Raw genomic sequence first — 22,691 nt, 5'->3', positions numbered from 1 at the left:
CTTTCACACAGCTCTTTCTTCTGTGCTTTTCATTTCTACAGTCTGTGCTCCATCTGCTTTCCTATGTTTCTCATCAGTTTCCAATGGAAAACAGCAGTGAGATAAGGCCCTACTATAAAATGACTAAAATCTGCCTAGAAGACAGAGCTATGCCACGGCAGCAAAGGTATTAACTCAGTGTGGGGTTCGAGACCCACTACCCTAATGTAGAGCACCTTCGCGTATTAGGTACTTCAAGTTGAAGGAATTAAAACAAACGAACAAACAAAAAAACCTCAGCAGAGTAGGAAGGTCACCCTAGCTCCCCTCATCCTTGCCCTTCTTCCTTGAAACAGGTCATAAAACTCCCGCGTGAAAGTTCCCCTCCCTGTACCGGGAGGAGGGAAGACATTCTTATCATCAGAGATAGAGACTTTGAGGCCAAGGGATCTGTACCAACAAACCTTAAACTAACCTTTATGTCCCTAATTACTTCTTCACCATTTACCAGCCCTCACCCAAACCTTTGGTCTTGTCAATTCTTAGAAATGTATTGTTTCTTTGTCTGAAAGGTATAAAAGCTTCCCACCCTGGACACTTCGGGTCTTCATTCTCTTGTGAGGCTCCCAGGAACATTTAAAAGTTCAATAAGTATGTTTTTCTCCTGTTCATCTGTCTTTGTTTGTTTAATTTTCAGACCCAGACAGGGACCCTGAGAGGGTCAAGGAAGACTTTTTCCTTTCCTACAATGTCTTTAACATTAAAATATAATTTAAAAAAATGATGCCGATGTGTTTTCCCTAAAGAAAGGCATTAGTTCACCACGGTTTCAAAGCCAATCTCTAGTCCTCCCTCCCTTCAGTGGTCTAGAGTTGGCAAACTACGGTCTGTGGGTCTCTGCCGGACCCATTTCCTATTTTTCTCAAAGAATGGCTTTTACATTTGTAAAGGGTTATTGGAAGCAATAACAACAAAGAAGAAGAATATGCCACAGAAACTCTATGTGACCTACAAAGCCTTACTATCAGGCCTTTTACAGAAAAAGTTTGCCTATCTCTGGCCCCACGGTGTGAGGCGAGGAGGAGTGGATTTGCTCGCAGGGCAGCCCTGTGGGAATGTTCTGGAACAACAGCCTGTCCACGTTCAGACGGGCAGAGTAGCAGTGGTGAAGAAGGAGGCTCTGGGCACGGTTTGGGCCCTCAGAACTATTTTCGGCTTTAACATCAGCCAGTGAGACAGGAATAAAGAAGCTGACTGTAATGTGGAAATGTGTCAAAATTTTAGGTTTGGGCAAACGACTTTGTAGTTTTCAAACCCCTAAATTCTGATGATGTAAAATTCTCCAATTTAATGTGGACATTTACGGAGAGTGCAGATTTCCTGGGACTCTTCATAGCTCGGGCTTTACCTTTCTGTCTCACACCAGCTTAGCCCCGTTTGTAGTATCTCCGTGGTGGTTTTGATTGATTCAACACTCGAATACTCAGCCTCCACTGGCATTGGTGCTGCCGCCTCACACGTGTCCCCCCGTAATCCTCTGATCAGCGCTGTTCACTGTTCGCCAGTCAGTTTTAGTATCCCCGTGTAAGAGCTGAGATCTGGAATCTCAAAGAACCCAAGTAACGAAGTCCCTGGTCCCAAATCTATGAGGACTCAGAGACAGGCTCCGACTCCAAGCATGTGAGACTTACTTCAAAGCCTCGCTCTTTGACAGTCACCGAGGAGAGTGAGTCAAGTCCAAGCTCCGAGGCCGGCGTTAAAGGGTAACAGACTAGACAGATGAGTGTGGAGGGCCAGGAATGTGAGGGGTGATGAAAATCACAGAGCAGACCAAGGGCAGGAAGGTAACTAGCATTCACACCCACTAGGTACCAGGCACTACACCAGCCTCTTGAGAAGTGTCTTCTCACTGATATTTTCTTTTTCTTAACTGAAGATTTTTTTTTATTTATTTGAGAGAGAGGGGGAGGAGAGAGAGAGCGAGAGCACGACTGCGGGTTGGGGCAGAGGGAAAGGACAAAGCAGACTCCCCGCCCAGTACAGAGCCTGATGCGGGGCTCTATCCCAGGACCCTGAGATCATGACCCGAGCCGAAGGCAGACGCTTAACCGACTGAGCCACCCAGGAGCCCCTCACAGATACTTTCTAACAAACCTGTGGAGAATGTTTTATCATCGTCTTTCTAGGTGAAGAAACAGACTCAGAGCTTGAGTAACTTGCTTTCAGCCTCACGTCTAGTCTATGATTAGGATGGGAATCCAAACCAGGTGTGTGTGACTTCCGAACGTCCGTCTACCACGTAAGTCTCTGCTCGCTGAGACACTCTCATCCTGACCACCTTCCTGGAAACAGCTCCTTACCAAGAGGCCCGGCTAACCTAACCGCTGAAGGCACTGAGGAAAAGCCCCTCCTCTCAGGAGTGTACACGGGTCTACGGGGCGTGAGGCGGGTACACAGGGCGGGACAAGCCAGTGTGGGATGTAAGCTTGGTATATTGCAAAGTATAAAATGCTCAGAGGAGAAAATCTGTGTGAGGTTTCAAGCTTGAACAATCCGTGTTCAAGGGAGAAAGGACCCTTCTGGGATTATCAACAGAATGAGCAAAGGTTTGGGAATGCTGTTTTCTCTTGTCAGGATAGAGCATTTCAGACTATCCATATAAAACCTGAGTGAAAACATCTCGATCATGCACAAATGTGCTCCGTTTTAAATTTTATGGAATTTATGAGCAATTTATAGACTATCTTGAAGACATACAATGATATAACAGATGTGCAGGCCTTTGAAATGCTAAAATGTTATACAACATAAAAACAAGGATTTATTTAGAGAATTCTGAGTGCTTACACACCAGAAGCATGTTTTTCCAGGTCATGTTTAACTGCATAGCTCCCAAGCATAATAGAGTGGGATAAACCGTGAATAACTGTGCCTCCTGACAATGATTGGAGCTTTATATAGGAAGGGAAAAACAGATTGTAAGTATACTGATGACAGTAAATATTTTTATGCTGAGGGTGTAAAATATTTTATTAGAAGTCTGAATTACATGAAATTAAGTAATTGAATCTTATGGTTAAGGACTGTCTTTTTACTTGGTGACAAACTCCTTGATACTCAGTGTCTTATATGATAATTCCATATAGGAATACAGAGGAATTTCCTTGGCATAATTAGAGACAAAAGAGGCTTCCTTACCTGGAAAGAAACTGTGCTTCCTGATTGCTTATATAGCTCCCACCACAAGGTTACAAAGGGGAATGCATTTTGACTGGCCAGCAGTGTGGTAAAAATTTTCTAATAAATTGCCGACATTTAGACATAGGGATAGTTCCCCTGAAAATTGGGAAGATCTGGCAAAATAGAGCTTAAATTCTGACATAATTTGCTAAAACTGACTGTAGCTACCTCCTCCAGACCAGGACAGCATCTCCACCTGGACTGCTTCACTTATTAGGGATATATATATATATATATATAAACAGCATATTAATTTATAGGTTTTTTATCTTTCCTTTGATAGCCTTTTCCTACCACTTTAAGAACCAGAGAGCAGCAATAGCCTTCAAAGGTTTGTAGTCCTGTTCAGTCCTTTCCACCATCAAAATGGCAAGCCCGTAGAAAGAGCTCATTAAAAAAATGTGTTGAATAAAGTCTCAGCGATGATATTCATGTCAGATGTTCAAAAGAGCAACCAGTTTAAGAAATGTGCCTTGGATCGCATTACATTCCATAGCAGTAATTCACAATGGGGAGGGACAGAAAGATCGCCGATCCGTCGCTGAGATTCATTGCCCTGGTGAGTCCCCCACAATGATGGAAACGTGTCATGTTCCTCAGCTGTGCTGCTATCAAAAAAACAGGCAGAAAACCACTGATTTACGGGAAGTTAGAAACTGGGTTAAAATGGGTGGCTTAACATTTCTCTGTGATGGTTTCTCCTGTCTATTACAAATAGGGGATATAAAAAAATCTGATAATGCTAGGAAGTAGGCAGAAATGTCTTCAGGTCACAGGGATGGGTTTTTCTGCCCACATCCATCTGTGTTATATGGCAGAGGTCCTGACCTGAGGGTCCAATTTTAAAGCCTTTTGATAAGGGGTCACTCTATGCAAACCTCCTAAATTATACATCTTTACAATCCCATAGTACTTTACTTAAACACACAAATTACAACATGTAGGATGAGAATTATAAAGACAATTACAGAGACCGAAAACATTCTCAAGGTCATTGGGTTCAGGGTCTTACTTCTGAAGATTACAAAGAAACAATCCAAGAAGAAATCTTTTATTTTGTTCCTAAAAATCTCTAGAGAAAAAGCAGATCTGAAAATTCTCTTATGATTGTCAACCTTTATTTGCAATGTTAACTTCCTAAAGAAATCTAATTTTCAAATGAAGGCTAAGGAAAATTTTGTTTTAAAATATTTGGAACATATGTTATTTGGTAACAACCATTAGAAGTAGGCATGGAATTATGGTTTTTAGAATATTAACACTGCAAGCAACTAAAACCCCCTTTTTTGGTCCATCTATGATTTAAAATGTCTTAAGTGTGATACAATCATGAGAGAGTTAGTAAAAAGTTAGTTAGCAGCTAACACTGTGGTTTTGGTTTTCTTTTCTTTTTTTTTTTTTTTAATTTTTTTATTTATTTGACAGAGAGAGAGAGATAGCGAGAGAGGGAACACAAGCAGGGGGAGTGGGAGAGGGAGAAGCAGGCCTCCCGTGGAGCAGGGAGCCCGATGGGGGGCTCGATCCCAGGACCCTGGGACCATGACCTGAGCCGAAGGCAGATGCTTAACGACTGAGCCACCCAGGCGCCCCTGGTTTTGGTTTTCTTATTAAATTCCACTGACTAGCAATGATTTATAATTGGTTCAGTAAAGATATCATGAATCTACCCTAAGGCATTTGGTTATGTTTAAATAAATTAAAATGCTGCATCAGTATAGATAGAAATTCTGGAACCGAGGTAAAAATTTCAGAAAGCTAAAAAAAAAAAAAAAATCAGAAAGCTTCATTGCTGGTAGCATCTATAGAATCGTGCAATTAAATCTGTCTTAGAGAGTGATGAAAACATTCATTTACTGTTTCACAAGTAATTAAGAAGAGCCTACTGGGTACCAGATGCTATTTTCAGCTCAGGGTATGTATGAAAGAAGGAAACCAACCTTCACCTGGTGCCCATCATCCGTCAGGAATGTACTAGGTGCTTTCTCAAGTGATAACCTCACACACTCCCAAGCACAAATCCTTCCAAGTGGGTGTTGTTCTATTCCATTGATTACCGCAGGTCAGAGAGGTTAATCATTTGCCCAAGGTCACGGACTCAGGTAAGCAGTGTGGAAGGATAAAACAGAGACCACCAGAGCAAGTGAAATTTAAAAAAAAAGGCTGTATCTTGTTGCCCCAGGGCCCGTGAAGAAATGCACAGGACCATTTGCTGAGGTGGGAAATGTGAGGGGTTTCCCGTGCTAGAAGAGGAGTTCAGGGTGGTTATGCTAAGTAAGCTAACTAGGCACTGGAGTCTAGAACTCTGGCCTGTGCATAGCTGGTTCAAATGTGCCTCACTGAGTTTTAGTCAGAACTAGGATTCTTCATTTAGGTCTGACACCAGGTGGGCCTGCGTTGGGGGGGGCGGGGGGAGGTGCGCGCGGACGGGACGGGAGGCACTGAAAATTCCTGGTCCTTTATCAGCCTCCACTGAGGAGAAGAGTGAAGGAACAGAGCATCCTGCTTCCCTATCTCCTAGGCAAGGGCTGGTACAAGTGGAAAACTTTCCTTTTATAGCAGCAAAGGCAAGGAATTTCAAATTCCCATATAGATAAGCGAAACATTTTTAATGTTTCAAGACTGAGTGACTGAGAGAAGTAAAAAATACTAACGTGAAAGTAAATGGACCAAATTCTGAAGGGGGGGATAAAAAAGTTAACTGGACAAAAAAGCTGACTGTGGCACAAGCAAGAAACTCTTCAGACAGACACAAAAAGGAATGGAAGGTGGAAGAGAAGAACATTATTATCTCACCCTCTATAGCTCCTGGCATTAAAATAATTGAATAAAATAGTGATAAGGTCTCAACACATTACCATGCAACTGCTGACAAGTCAGTCAAATACCCTTGCAAGCTTTAGGTAAATGACGATACAACGTGATTTTCCTCCACAGCGAAATACAGTGATTGATGGTAACTCTCTACCCAGGCAAAATGATGTGGAAGACTAAGTTGATTCTACGGATTATGAAAGCCCCCCCAAAACAAAAGATTTGCTAAAAGCTTTTCTGGTTTGAATCATGAGCCTAACAGAGATAAAATAACTTGGGGACAGCTGAAGGACCTCTATTCTCTGCTTTCATAGACATCGTAATCTCACTAGAGGGCCAGTTTCCCACTTCCCACGAGGGACGCAGCTGGGTCCCCATGAAGAGGAAGCGCATCCATTGTTTCTGCCTCATGTTTTACAGTTAATGTTGCCTCGCCACAGCTTCTTTCAAAATTCTCTCAAAATTCTGTCTTCAGAATTTTGAATGAACTGAAGTTTCACTCTTTGGTGCAAAATGATGGTTCTGCTGCTGCAGAAACTGGCGTTGTTGAAATTTTATCACTGCTTACTTCCTATTGTAAAATTATGGCATATTCTCTTGGAAAAATGTTGCAAATACAGTTCCATTAGATTTGATTCAACAAATACTTTTCTGGAGAGTCTCTTAGGTTGCCCATAGAGCTCTTAGTCTAGTAGTGTCTTTTAAAAGAATGCGTTCAAAAATGATGAAACCTGATATAATGCGTATATAAACAATTACAAAAATATGGAAGGGGAAGGTGTAAGCTGCTGGAGGAAGAAAGGATGTGGCTGTGCGAGGCCTGTAGGATGGAGCAGAGTAACGGCTTCAGAGAGCTGATGTTGCTCCTGCCATCTGACATTTATTTTTTTATACTGTTTGTCATTTCCCACCCTTTCCATGCAATTCAGTTATGGCCCTATACTTCTTAGCCCGCTCAAGCACGTCTGTCCGGGAGACACAGAGTATACTTTCTAAATACATCTTCAGGCCACGTTCCCACCCCAAGCTCCAACTTCTTCTGACAAAAACAAATGTCACCATTCAGACAAGATCAAAGTCATCCTGTGTTAGCCTGACCTAGTATTCTATCTTAGAGGAAACCTAAAAATAGGGAGTCAAGAAATGAGAAGATGTGGTTGGGAATATGGCGACAGAGCATCAGAAATCCTTCTCCACTTTAAGTCACATTGTTTTGGAATTTCCTAAGGAGAACTAATCATTGTTTAAGATAAACATGCACATAAAAGGAGCGTACTATGGCGATTGCAAAAGATAGAGTCTGAAATCAAAATGCCTTGATTCAAATCATGACTTCACCATATCCAACTGCATGACCTTGGGCAGGTTCCATAAATGTCCTGTGCTAACCTTAAGAGTGTTCAAACTTTGGACAAAACGCTAACGAGGGTTCCATATTCTCTAGCCACTCAGGGGGTTAGTTAGCAAAGCTTTTCCGGTGAGGCCCTAGAGTAAACATTTTAGTATCTTTGGGCCATATAATCTCTGTTATACGGTCTCAACTCTGCTGCTACAGTGTAAAAGGAGCTGCAGATAACACATGAACAATGGACAAGGTGCATGGTTCTGTCCTAAGATAACTTTATTTATAAAAACAGGCAGTTGGTGGATTTGGCCGGGTGGCAGAACTCTGGCAAATGCCACTTAATATCTTATCTTTTTTTTTCTCCCTGGCACAGTGTTAACACATAGTTGGCATTCAAAATCTTTATCACTGTTATTACCGGGATATTGATAACTTCCTATTCTTCTAAAACTAAATACAGTAAACTTATGATTAGTCAGGAAGAATGAATATTAAAAATGAATTCCAGAAAATATTTTGTTCCTTCACACAAAGTGACAAGAATAGCAAATAAAAGGTCCTGTGCAAATCATGTGCACATTAAAAATACTTCATGCCCTGTGGGGAATGAACGGGCCCTGACCAGGTGAGAATATGCCGCCGGTAGCCTACTGATGTGTGTCACCTGGTGGTAAGAGCTTTGAGAACAGCTTGCACGAAGGGAATGACAATGTACTAATCCAATCCCTGGTGAAGCTCTCCTCTTGTGAAATCAGTATTGGTCTTTGAATAACTAACATATACTCGTATTTGCAGGTGGGTATAGGTGGACGAACAACTTGAGAACATAACAGAGTGTGCTTCAGCCAACAATAAAATCTCCACAGTTGTGGAATGGTCTCCACAGTTGTGTCCAGATTCAAACATGTCAGTTTGCTTACACAGCAGAAAGATTTTGTAAAACAATTATCTCAGAGAATCAAATATACCATGGTTAAATTATATAATTTCATTCTCTGCTTGAGACAGAGGGCCTGGGTTTGTTGCCCACACCGGGGTTGGATCCTGAGACTGGCAGGAAGTGCATGGAGACAGACCCCGTGGCTCAAGCAAAGATCCCTTGACTCGGGGAAGTGGCTCCTTTGGTCTCAAGGGGCTTTCTTATACCTGTACCCCATCCCTCTGTCTAGGCATCCAGGCTGGATTTAAAATTTTAGCTCCTGTCATCCAGACTGTATACTTGGACTTTCTTTTTTTTTTTTTGTAATAACGTGGCTGTTCACATTGCTTCTCCAGATTCTAACTTTATTAATGTCAAAACATGCTCAATTTTGCAAGCCATGTTTAACCAATTAACTGAGTCTTACTCTCTGCCTGTTCTAAAGCTGGATTACCAGTGGTCTTCTAAGAAACTGTGGCTAAGCGCCCAGCCTCACTGGTCCTACCAGCATCACCTGCATGCTACAAATCAGCAACACCATATACGACATCCATCATATGACCACCAGCAAGTGCATTAGGAGTTTGGCCTCTCAAGCCACATGGACCTGGGTTTGAACACTGGACTAATAGCAGCATCTACTGCACAGGGTTGTTAGGAAGATTAAAAGAGAAATGCAAACTAAGGGCACAGCACAGAGCCTGACACTGAACAAGTATGTAATGAGTGCTAGCATTTATGAATGGTGTCATCACTTCCTGAAGACATCAGGAATTTCAAAGAATGAAAGTCAAGTTATCATGGGCGTACTAGTTCAATTAACCCTGTAGACAGACTTATAAAAACTAAGAGGTTTGGGAAGAAGGCCCAAAGCACGAACATTCTGTGAGCACCTCTCAGGCGCGAAATGTCCTAGGTACAGGAATAAAAAATGAGTAGGAGAAATCCCTGCCTTCACAGAGCTTAAGGTCGGGAGCAGGACTAGACACAAAAGCTCAAAACAAAGCAGACATGGAATGCTGTGGGTCACAGAGCAGAGACACTTGATCCAGCTGGGATTCCAAGGGAAGAGGTCTTGAGATGAGTCTTGGGGGCTAAACAGAGATGCTGGTGAAGACCATGGACTAAAGCCAGGAAAGTGTGAAGTCCCATGTCACAGGTACAGAGGTACAGGCGTTCAATCCTACTGCAGCTGAACATGCAAAGGGGAGGGGCCATGTGAGGAGAAACTAAATCATCAACCCTCAGAGTCCCCAGTCCTCAAAGCCAAGTCCCAGCTCATAGGAGCTGTGGGTTCTTACTCCTTCTCAGGCACCTAAATTCCACTAAACGTGCTTCCTGGGCCATGGAGATTCCAGGGATCTCAGCTACAGAAATACTGATACTGATTTCCACAAATACCCCATCTCAGGCACCTAAATTCCACTAAACGTGCTTCCTGTGCCATGGAGATTCCGGGGATCTCAGCTACAGAAATACTGATACTGATTTCCACAAATACCCCATCTCAGGCACCTAAATTCCACTAAACGTGCTTCCTGTGCCATGGAGATTCCGGGGATCTCAGCTACAGAAATACTGATACTGATTTCCACAAATACCCCATCTCAGGCACCTAAATTCCACTAAACGTGCTTCCTGTGCCATGGAGATTCCGGGGATCTCAGCTACAGAAATACTGATACTGATTTCCACAAATCACATAAGAAATAAATTTCATTAAAAAAAAACAAAAGGCAATGGTCACTCATACAGCAATTACATCTGGATCTTTTGGGTTTTGAAATCCTGGGCCACTACCAAGAGCTCCTATCATCACTCCCTTTATCCTGAAATCGCATGTGATTTTTTACATGTGCAAGTGCTGGTCCCTGATCAAGAAGACTTTAGGATCCCAGGGAGCACGGGGAGCATCCTGCAGGTAAGGGAAAGCTGCCCTCCCTGGTTTTTGTGAGCCTTACGTACAGCGTCTCATTTTCATGAGCCGTGGACCTCCTGTACACCCCCTGTGACCCCCACCTCCTTCCGGGATATCTGCAGGGGTCACAAAACAATGCACGTGAGCTAGCACTCTACTGTGGGTGGGTCCTAGGAGGGAACTCTTCTCAAACAACCTCAGAAAAGATTCTCTGAACTCAAATACCTAACAGGGTGGGGCAGAGACTTCCAGCTGGTCACCGAACTCATTTCTTCTTCTTACTAGATACCTAGGGAACAGAGAATGGAAGTCACGTGCGCCACGCCCCATAAAAATCTCCCACAAGTTATCCTCCCTGCCCTTTGGTCATTCAGGGATTGCAGGTATGTATGGCTGGGGTGACCCTGGAAGCCACATGGAGTACAGTGGACCTTCCCTCTCCACCCCTAATTCCCGTGACCTGAAATCCAATGACCACGAAGTAAGTGAGAAATGCATTTCAATCAGGCTTATGTCACAGAAATTTTAGTTTGTTACAGCATCTAGCCTATTTTAACTAATTCATCTGGCTAAATATATTTGTGGTGAATCCACTTTCTTTTCCTCTTTTCCTTTAAAAACAAAAACAAAAACAGTACTACAGGCAATTGTTCCATGGTTTCAGAGCACTATGGTATCTTCTCCTTGTAGAAATCTGTTTTTTGTTAATCCAATGTCTAATAATTATTATATAATTTAATCAGAGTCAGCAAAAATAGATTTCTATAAAGGATTGGCTTATAACTTAAGTCAATAAAGCTGGCCTGGGATGAAAAGAAGAAAACAAAAACAATTATCAGAACATGTCTGCTCTGCTTCAAGAGAGAAGCCTCTATTTGGTTTGCAATGTTTGCTGTCAAGGCCGAATGCCGGCCATGTTTCTAGATCTTTCAACTTTTTGGATAGGCTTCGGAGATCCAAAATTTATGGGAATTTTTTCAATTTCTACACCTTGCAAGCTAAATAAAAAAGTCCAGACACAACCTCCTTCCCCACCCACAGTTGATGAAATACGACTTTTAAAGTGACAGGGAATCCAGCTTTCAAACATGCCCCCCAAATCATCAGGGTTGATGTCAGGCACTTCCTCTGAGAGCTCAGAACCATCTCTGATGCGAAGGAAAAACTCTAGCTCGAGAGTAAGACTCCGAAACTTAAGAAACCAAATGTGGGAATTCAGATAAGAGTCCTCTCAGTCCTGGAATGTGAAATCTCCTGAGCCCAAGAAGTGCTGAGCCTCTTCTGAAGAAACCGAGAGACAAAAATCTAGCTGATTGTGATGATACACTCTGCAGCAGCTGTGTGGGAAGACAGACCTGGTACCCAGGGGAGAGTAAGGACCAGGAGTCCAAGAGTGAGCAAGACAACACTGACGTGGAACCTTTAATTAGCCACTCACCCTTTCTGTCAAGACCCCCTCTGACCAGCGTCAACTTTAACCTTAGATGAGTTTGTCTGTGGAGAAGAAGCCATGGTCCAAAAGATCCCAGTGTCCACTCACTGTCACCTGGGAAACCTCCCCACATGGACAGCAACATCCTCTCTCACACGTCCAGAGTCCCCCATAGGAGTCCTCCAGCCCGAGACTCGGAATGGGAAATTTTCCAAGTCAAACTTTAAGAGCCGAGGAAGCTGCTGGATGTCCCAGAGTCCATTTCAAGGAAGGGACATCTTCTGATAAATTCAAATGACATTCAGAAAGGCGCTGCTTTAATCGCCTGATTGAACCTGAGCTTTGCCAAGGAGGGACAGGATCCTGTAGACACACCACTTTCTTTGGACTCGGATGGACAGGGACTTAATCCCCACATCACTACTTCTTAACAATGTGCTCTGTCTCTGCTGTGTACTGTGGGAGGGTCAAATGAAATAACGTACAGAAAGCACTTACTACAGTGCCTAATTCATAGGGTACCCCAAACGATAGCTTTTGCTATTATTATGAGGAATGAAACTGTATAATGGTAAGTGATTTAGATAGAGGTTGTTTAAAGTGAGCACCAGTGAGTGTTGTAAACATAATACACACTCCATAAATGTTTATTTGATATAAAAGCAATCGTAATTAAGTCTAAGCTTTAAAAAGCAGGAAGCTGACAGTTTCTGTTTCCTGTCCTGGGCTAAAGGGGTGGTGCCATGAAAAGCGAGCCATCCGCGATACTGTACATTTGCCCTGATTTTATTAGTGATGCTAATACGGAGGGAGCTCACTGCAAAGAACATTAAAAGCTACACAGTATCTGCAACCAGCCCCACTGTCCAAAAGTGCACGAAGGAACATTTGCTAATGAGGGTGATTAAACATGACTTGATAACCGCCAAAAACCCTGATGATACGGCAGTGAAGGAGATAAAGAAGGAACCTCGCCCTCTGAGAAGAGAACACACATTATACTAAAAGTGTCTGTCCAACAGCCAACAGATGTTCCTGTTCAGAAGGCATCTAAGGCTACCTTCAAACACCGAGGGCCCTGACAGCCTAACCCAGAGCAGAGTACTGACACGCACTGGCAAAGTCTGCTATACACAAGACCAAAGATACAGATGTGGTGTTGTTTTTCTTTTCTTAGGCTCCTGAGCCATTCTGTTAAAGAAATTAGCAGCCTGTATCCTGGCACAGACCTAAGACACAAGAGATGCTAATCAATGGGGAAGATAAGGACTACCCTTGTAAAGGGCTGCTTTGCTTTGTTTTCTTTCTAATCAGTTAGCTTCATAAGAAGGATACTTTCTCTTGGCAGGAAAAATAAGAATGTTGGCTAAGCCAGCCCGAGGCTGGGTCTTCCAGCCTTCCCAGCACAGCTACCTTTGCCTGTCCCCACAGTCGCTACCTGGCTTTGCCAACGGCCTAAACTACCCTCTGAGGCCTGCCCATCCTTTGAAAAAGCTGGTGATTCTTTGGGATTGTCCAGCTGAGACATCAAGCAGACCACTGCCTGATTATGACAAGCCATGTCTGTCTCATACGGCACAGTCTCCGTCCCCATCTTGAGGTATCACACATGCTCCGTAAAATACTACCTACGTGTAATAAAAATCGACTAAAACTTGTCTAAAATGTAACATGGCAGCAGTCCCATTTCCGAAGCCTACTCTTGTAAAGAGATAATATCTTCCCCCCAAAACTAATAAAAGTGTATGATTCATATTCTGTTGCCAAAAGGCTTAATGCACACTACAAAGAAATAAATCCTGGGAATAAAAGGCACAGTGTATGGAATACAGCCAGGGGCCTCGTCACAGGGTCCTATGGCGACAGGGGACAGCTACGCTGGTGGTGAGCATAATCTAACATACAGACTTGTTCAATCACCAGGTTGTACACCTGAAACTAATGTAAAATTGTATGTCAACAGGAAGAAAAAAAAAAAAGAAATAGACTTTCTAACGGAGTCACACGTAAATTATGGAAAACAGAAACAGAATGTATTTCACAAAGCTGAACTTCTCAGGAACTGACCATAATTTTAAGATTTAAAGCAGTAACCAAGATCTTGTTTAGAAAATGGAAAAGTGGGGCACCTGGGTGGCTCAGTCGGTGAAATGTCTGCCTTCAGCTCAGGTCATGATCATGGGGTCCTGGGAGTCAGCCCCCGGTCAGAATCCCTGCTCAGCAGGGATCCCGCTTCTCCCTCTGCCCCTCCCCCCACTCATGCACGCCCGCGCGTGCTCTCTCTCTCTCTAATAAAATCTTAAAAAAAGAAAATGGAAAAATATCTGGATTAAATTTACTTAGAAATTAAGAGTATTATGTAAAGGGTTTAGTTTTTCTTAAGGAAAAAAAAAATAAATGAGAAATTCCACCAAAAACTTTGATGCAAATCTTGATGAATTCAGTTGGAGAACTGATACAACCAGATAGGAAGACACTGTGAAGTGATAGCAGTGACAACAAGTGGTAGTGGCTCAAGAGCAGGGCAACAGAACAAACACTACAGCGCAGGGTCAGGAGGCCAGTGTGCAGACGCACACGCACAGAGCCACCTGCTTCATGACAAGTGGACCTCTGCAGTGCAGTCGAAAAGGGTTATCTTTTTAGTACGCAGTGCTGGACATCAAGGGAGAAAACAAAAAAGAACTCTGATAAATATCTTATAACAAATGAATAATCCATTAGAGAGAGATCACAGACTTAATGTGATAGGTAAAACAATAAAGCTTTGAGAAGACTTTTTTTGTGTGTGGGGGGAGAATTCATTACCTCAGAATCGACAAAGTTTTCTTAAATAGGACATAAATGTATTAACCCTAATGGAATAAAACTGTTATACTGGGCTTCACTAAAATTAAAAACTTTTGTTCATCATAAGACACCATGAAGAGAATAAAAAAGCAAGCTATGGGATGGGAGAAGATATTGACCATATGTTTATCTGACAAAGAAATAATATCCATAATATAGAAAGACCTCCTACAAATCAATCAGATAAAGGCAGACAGCCCGAATAGAAATGTGGACAAAGAGGCCGAACAGAAACCTCGCAAAGATATCAAAATGGTAAATGAGTCAGTAGGAACATTCTGATTAAATCATACTGAGATACATACCATCAGAGTGGCTGAAATTCAAAGCCTGGAAAAAGCCAAGTGCTAGTGAGGATGCAGGGCTACCGGAATTCTGACGCACAGCTACGATGAGGGGAGGGGTCAACCGTACAATCACTTCGGAAAACTGACAGGTTTGTGCTAGAGCTGCACACAGACACATCCTAGGACACAGAAATCCAATCCCTATGCACACAGCAACAGAAATGCTCCAACACACACACACACACACACACACACATAAGAATGTTCATAGCAGTTTTATTCATAATAATGCAACTGCATGAACTCGGTCCAAGCATAGTAGAATGGATGAATAAAATGTGGCTAATTCCTACAACAGAATACTTTTCAACAACTATAAAAATGAACTACTTCTGTATATAGCGTGGATTAATCTTACAGATGTAAGTCTGAGTAAAGGAAGCCAGACACAAAAAGTACCTACTGTGTGATATCCATTTACATAATGAAATCTAAAACCCGGTTAATGCTGTTCTACGTTGATAGAAATAAAAAAATACTAGTTACTTTTTGGCAGAGGGCATACTTCCTGGCAGGGGATTCAAGGAAGGCTCCCAGGGTGCTGGAAATGCTCTTGTTGATATGCATGGTGGTTACACTCTTAAACCTTGTAGGAAGCCTTCCGCTTCTGGTTGGGATGTAGAAGGTCATGAGACTATTATTCACACGCTAATGCAAAGAACAAGCCAGATAAGTTACCAAAATTTTGAAGCCATAACTGAGAACATAATGAGGCTAACTGAATAAAAATAAAGAAGCTAACAAGCTCTAAGAGAAATAAGACCCATAGCTGCTTTTATCTCTGGAGGAGGAGAGAGTGGAAGAAGAAAGGAATCTGTCATTAAGGAGGTCCAGGCCTCCAGTCACGGAATGAATAAGTCATGGGAATAAAAGGCACAGCGTAGGGAATATAGTCAATGATACTGTAATAGTGCTGTATGCTGACAGATGGTAACTACACTTGTGATGAGCGTAGTATAACATAAAGACTTGTTGAATCGTTACGTTGTACACCTGAAACTAATATAACGTTGTATGTCAACTATACTTCAATAAAAAAGGGAACACTACAGCCAATAAAGAAAATATTTTTAGAAACTACGTCTTGACCCAAGAAAAGGCAGAGAGAGCATGAGGACAAGTCGCCTAGACTTGCAAGGAAACTTCAGTGGCCACGTGTGGACAAGCCTGATAGATTTGCATCTTGAGGGAGTGCATACCCACCACCAACTCTCTCCCACAGCCCTCTACCTGCTCCCTACGGGAGTGCACCAAAAGGCCAAAAACCTGTCATGCTAAGGAGGAAGTCTGGATCTAATGATTTCCAAAGAGCTGGTGCAGGTGTGAAGCCAGACACAGGACACTCGTTAGGACAGTGATGATTCTGACCTAAGTTACGGCGGTGGCCGTGGGGATGGAGACATGCAAAGGGATTTCATGAACCTACTTTAGGTACAGACGAAGGTAGCATTCCCACCTGCATATTGTATTCTGCTATTATGAGGTAAGTCACAGCGTCAATAAAAAGCCCATTATTTAATTTTGTCACAATTTTCTTTTCAATTTTTAAAAAGATTTATGTATTTATTTGAGAGAGAGTGACAGCACATGTGGTGGGGGAGGGGCAAAGGGAGCGGGAGAGAGAGAGAATCTCAAGCAGACTCCCTGCTGAGCTCGGAGCCTGACATGGGGCTTGATCTCAAGACCCTGAGATCATCAGCTGAACCAAAATCAAGAGTCGGATGCCCAACTGACTGAGCCACCTAGGCACCCCGACTTTTTTACAATTTCCTATAATGAGAACTGCAAAAGGAAATCATGACAGAGAATCCAGGATGGACAGAGGCTTTTGATCTAGATGAACATGGCATCAAAGAACCAAGACGCTAACTACCAAAAGATACCATAGGAAAACTAGTACTAAATAAAGAAATTAGACACAGAGGACAATATAAAGAAAGTTACAGCAAAACCTTTCAACTATTGGGGAAGTGGGTAGAAAACAAAACATTTGTGCCTAAGAGCTTATCTGGGGGCAAAACAAACTTCAGAGGTCAGTAAAAGAAGAAGCTGAACATTTATGAGGATGATTTTAATAAATCTTGCAATAGGTAAGTTTGACTTATTGGATCTCAAGAATCAATCTAAGTGGATAAAGTCAATAAAGGAAGTCAGTCTTTCCTAAAATAACTACAACAATAAAACCTCATTCAGCACTTTCCCTCAAAGGGATTGGTGGGGAAGAGGGAGAAAGAGGCAAATCAGGTAACACTGAGTGCCCAAGATGTTGAGAACGATCTTGGTTCTTGCCTCTGGGCCTCCAATTCTATGCAGCACCCGGTTATGACGGGTAGCCTTCCAGTTACTACTATTTATACTGAAGCTTCATGGAGTTGGGTTTAGATTTATGCCTAGAAAATTATGCACAATGACATGAAAAATAAAATACTGAAAGTAGAAGATTTATGAGATAATGTGATCAATATACATTTGCTGATCCTGAACATAGCTCAGGGAAGTGAAAGGATAGATTAATTAAGGATTAAGCCAAACATGAATTTTAATATCCAAAGACATTTATAAGCAAGAAACCCTGGGGCATATTTATAGCGCCACTTTAATTAGTCAGTATTCAAAGCAGCTTTACACATGAGTCAAGTTTTCAACATATTTTACAAGCATCTCCTAAATGCGAGAGTTGAGGTACTGTTAACCAAGCATGGAATCTGGAATCAGAAAAGGTGGACCTCAGTTCTGGCTCCGCCAGTTACCCGATGCGGTGCTCGATCCCAGGACCCTGAGATCATGACCTGAGCCGAAGGCAGACGCTTCACGACTGAGCCACCCAGGCGTCCCTGCCATAAGGATTAAACCCAACAGTGGATGTGAATGTGCTTTGTAAAACAGAAAGTGATACAGGGGCACCTGGGTAGTGCACCTGGTTGGGCATCCGGCTCTTGGTTTCAGTTCAGGTCTGATCTTAGGGTCATGAGATCGAGCCCCATATCGCATTCAGCGATATGGAGTCTGTCTGAGATGCTCTCTCTCTCCCTCTCTCTCTGTCCCTCCCCCCACTTGCACTCTTGTGCTCTCTTTCTCTCTAAATAAATACATAAATAAATAAATAAAATCTTAAAAAAAGGAAAAGAAAAAACCACCCCAAAAGTGATATATTATTTCCTTGAATACAGAGGGGGCAGAGAAAATATGTTCATGAAAATTTGCTTTTATTCAAGTTAACAGTCTTATCACTAATTGTCTACATATATCCTTAAGACAGAGTACATTTGAATTTACTGGTAATGTTCCAAGACCCAAGAATTCTGGGGTTTTTTTTGACTACTGCCCTCCGCAAAGTTTGCATTTGTAAGTGGAAATAACGTAGTTATCAAAGTATCTAAAATATAGTCACCTGTCATGGTGACTTTTTGTAGATTACATTAGTATCTTCCAGGTAATTACAAGAGGTAATTTAGTTTAGGCTATGACATCAGACAGACCTAGACTCAAACTCTGTGTCCATCACTTCCTACTTCTTTATGAGAATCCAGTCATCTGCAGCTCTGTTTTCTATCACAAAAGGGGAGGTGCTCATAGTAGAGTATCACAGGTTTCAAAGATTTAAGAGATACCAGCATTTATTGCACTCAGCAGAATGTCTGGTATGTGGTACAGACATTATAGATGTGAGCTATGATATCTAAAATTTGCTTTTGAGCACATAAGAGTATTCCACATACTGGTCACCCTCATCCTTGAACACATATGCAGTTCCTCATGTACACAGTGATACAGAAGCTCACATGATTTTATAGCCAGATGGGAACTTCAACATGTATGAGCCAGGCATCATGAAAGACTCTACGGATACAAAGATGAACTAGATACTGTCTCTAATTTCAAATACTTCTCAAGAATTGAAGACTCTTGAGGGCAAATATTTGTTGGCTCTGCCCACTTCCGTATCTTCAGTGATCAAAATAGTGTGTGGAATATTGAACTTACTTGGTAAATGTTTGCAGAATAAGTTATCTAGTGCTTTTCCTGTATATATAAATCCAGTCGTGGACACTAATTTTACTTATACTTTAGATATCCAATGAAGAAAAACTATAAAGAAAAATATTTTTATTAGCATTATTATAATTGGAACTGGGTTTAAATCCTAGCTCCTTGAAATAATGTTAACGATTTTCTTACAAAATAAATGCAATGACATTTGGCACCTTGAAAAAAAAATCAAGAAACGTGCAGTACACCTAGGGAAGAATTCCCCCCCCTGAGTATCTGATAATGTGACAAACATAGGAAACTCGAGACCATTTCCTTACTTACTGCATGTATTAACATTTGTCCTGCACCTTGAATTATGTGATCACAAAATTTCATCTTAAAGGTTTAAAATATAGCTCACCTGGTCTTCTTCTCCTCCACCTTCTTCATCGTATTTTAAAATATTATCTCTTACATCATCTTCTGGATCAATTAAAAGTTGCTTGGCCTGGCGTTCTTTATCCCGGCGTTTCATCCATACCACAAACATCAGAACAAGGACTAGGTAGAAAGAGTAAAAAACAAAACAAAACAAAAAAAAAACACAGTGTCATAATTTTAAAAACATGACCTTTCCAATCACCGCTTTTCACATTAATAACATACTTATCTGGGTCAAGAGCTTCTAAGGCATCTTCCAGTCTGTTACCTCTCTCTGGCCTGCCGTGAAGAGAGAGAAGACCGAGTGGGGCCGGAGCACTGGGCACAGAGCCTGAAACCCTCGGTTCCAGAACCTGGTGCCCTCTGAACTCACTGGCTGAATGCCCATCCTCCATTTTATAATTTACCAGTGGGGACAATAACCATGTCTGTCTCTGACTTTGGCTTGCTGGAGGATAGGACACTCCTAATATAATGGTTTGTAAATTCTAAACCAACAAACAATAGTAAGTCCATTGTTGGTTGTTATGCAACTGCTATTTCACTGAGGTGGGTTGGCTGTTATTATCCTCCCCACAACCGAGGGAACAGCACTCCTCAGGGAAGGTAGGTGCTTGCCAGGACGACTTGAGACTTGAATAGTAAATCGGAATTGGATCAGCAATTGGTCTTGAGGATTTTGGGTTCCCAAAGGCTGGTGTTTTTCTCCTGTGCTGTTCTGCATTCCCTCTCCTATTAAAATGCACGTTTCAGGTAAGAAGCTGATGGGATTTGTTTGAGCACTGAAATAACACAAGGCTTTCCGCTTTACACTTTTGTGCCAGGCCTGGCACCATGAATTTTCCAGAGGGTTGATGTTAAAATCGGCACCAATTCATTTTCCTTCAAAATGCTACAGTCACTCCTTCATGCCCATAATCCATCATATCGAAGTCTTTCTTGATAAGGTTGGCATATATATGCCACGTTTCAGTTCAAATTGAAACATATCCCTAAGTGCACATCTAGGAGCGCATTCTCTCTCAAATCTGAGGATATCAGTTTACATCCTGAAGCAAGAGATTTAATGACTCCTATTTGAGCACATTTTTATTATTGGCCATAAAAGTAAATATCCTCCTTTTAAAGCCAGATACATGATCTCATTTGCCATTGTTCCAGGGCTAAATCTAGCAAGTGGCTTATTAGTATAGCATGAAGGTTTCAAATTATAGTCAAAGTAGTCTCCACACAGGAAGTAAAAAAATGCCCAGGCTTCTATAGTAATTGCTTAGAATAAAGGGACAGAATTCTAAATTACCAGAACACTTGTAAATGGAGAAAACATAAAAGAAATGGCCAACATTTTCAAGAAAGTGATTGGTGCATAGCATGATCGCACAATAAACTAAGTCCTGCTGCTATTTAACAATAAAACACAGGGCCCAGGCAATTTATCCTTTTAACCTGCATGCTTAGAAGTGGCTCCTAAAGTAACTTCCAGTGGTTAATTTCTTGCATTCCATTGAACCAAAGATTGCAAAGTATCTGAAAAAGGAGCAATTCCTTAATCTCGACTTGCTCTAAAGACAATTGATTGAGCTATGCAATCATTTCTATTATCAAATGTGCTGTATGAAGGACAATCTCTCACTATTTTACTTAGCCCTTCAGTAACAAATACCTTGATCCCTGCATGACTGCAGTTAGCTGCTGACGGTGCTTTATACGAGCTAAGGAAAGCAATATACTTATTTTCCTAAATCATCAACTGAGTGCCATAAATTCATACTCAAATCATAAGCTAAGCGCTCACACTTAGGACCGTCTAACATTTCTCTATGGAGAGAGTTTGCTCCAGCTCTCCCAGCCATCAGCATCAGAAAACGGTTGCAACGGGTCACGGGCGAGGTGTGCTGGCTGGGTTTGCTGCAAGCACGTAAGTGCTTGAAACAGTGCTCAGGGATTTTCTCACTCTGCAGGGGACCTGACCGTCCCATACAGGATTGGCCAGAACGCGTTCAGAGGTCGAAGAGAGTTGTTAAGATTATATTAAAAGGCAACAGCAAGAAGTTACTTCGCAAAACATCTGAGGAGGGAGAAGAACTGAACTCCGAGAGATAATGCCAATACTTACTGAGCAGGATGATGATGCACAGGAGGATGGCAATAATGGCACCCGTGCCCAGCCCTGCGCCCACAATTCTATCCACATCTGTGCAGTCCCCGTTGGAGTCACACTGGCAAACCTTCACACGAAGGATGGAGATATTTGATTTGGGGGGATTACCCGAATCTGTGATTATGATCGGAACTTCATAAATCCCAGCTTCAAGAAATTTTATCTTCAAATTAAGCTGAGCAAAATCACCTACACAAAAGAGGAAAAAGTACGGTGGATAGTTAATACATCATACGATACAAAACACGCAGCCTTTTCCAGAATGCATTTACTACTTAAGAGCATATATCAAGCAATACAACTACGCTGCACTGTGAAGATTTTTTTTTTTTAGCTGTAAAAGTTTTTAGTATCTTATTTAACCTTAAGTAGCTTTTAAAATATATTTAATGAGAAGATTATAAAGCACCCAAAATTAACTTTTCATATCAGGCTTCAAAACCTCTCAACTGCACATTTAGTCAAATAATTAACCTGTTCTTACCATTAAGCCGAGTGATGGTCCAATTTCTCTTAATAGTCGCTGGAGACAAAGGAAGATCAAAAGCAAATGGTCCAGCATTTGGATCGATGTCATAATCAAGTGCTGTGATGTTAATTGCATTGGGGTCTGGAGTTTCGCAAGTCTCTGCCTCTTGAGGTAACACTTGAGGGGCATTGTCATTAATATCAAGTAAATAGATCTGCAGTGTTCCCGTTCCACTCATAGGGGGGATTCCTTAAAAGGAGAAAAATCACAAACCGATGCTGAACAGTTCTTTCCCATGAGTCTCAATGACGGTGGAATGCTCAAAACTAGCCTGCTTGCCCTCATCATTGCATAACCTTGGAAATATCTAGTTGCCACAGCATCTGGCAGACTGTTACTCCAACAAGGCCACTTCTTGCTTCCTTTCTAGGATGACCCTGAGCTGCCACCTTTGGTGTGCCCAGCTGAGCGCTGGGACAATGCATGTCCCTGCAGAGTGCGATTCTGCACCTGCCCCGCCCTTGCTGTCGATTACGCTGGGCCTTGTGCATACCACGCTCCTCTAGCCACTGTGGGGAATACAAGAGAAGCAGAACATGGGGCTCATGGCCTTGTGCACCTCCTCTTTTGATGGAGAACCAAGACGTATGCATGAAAGAGCATGAGAATGCTTTTAAGGCTCAAACACAGCTATGAAATATTCAACCAGTCTACAGACAGATAACACAGACCCACAGACCTCATCTTGGGAAGGAATGCCATGGAGAAGAGAAATAGGATTTATTGATCAACCAACTACCTACTTGT

The 22,691-nt window shown here is 42.0% G+C and overlaps 1 protein-coding gene across 3 annotated transcripts in view; it reads right to left on the bottom strand.

Annotated features, from left to right (window-relative positions):
- CDH2 (cadherin 2) overlaps positions 1-22,691 on the bottom strand; it is a 208,529-nt gene that overhangs the window by 10,688 nt on the left and 175,150 nt on the right. For all 3 annotated transcript variants that reach the window (XM_036072062.2, XM_036072064.2, XM_036072061.2), the window contains exons 12-14: positions 21,900-22,133; positions 21,371-21,604; positions 19,235-19,374 (exon numbers count right to left, since the gene is read on the bottom strand). In XM_036072062.2, the coding sequence (XP_035927955.1) occupies positions 19,235-19,374; positions 21,371-21,604; positions 21,900-22,133 (608 nt within the window). The remainder of the gene's footprint in view (positions 1-19,234; positions 19,375-21,370; positions 21,605-21,899; positions 22,134-22,691) is intronic.

Source organism: Halichoerus grypus, chromosome 13, assembly GCF_964656455.1.
Source record: "Halichoerus grypus chromosome 13, mHalGry1.hap1.1, whole genome shotgun sequence".
NCBI classification, from domain to species: Eukaryota; Metazoa; Chordata; class Mammalia; order Carnivora; family Phocidae; genus Halichoerus; species Halichoerus grypus.
The sequence above is the reverse complement of the archived record's forward strand: the minus strand, read 5'-3'. Positions and strand labels throughout refer to the sequence as shown.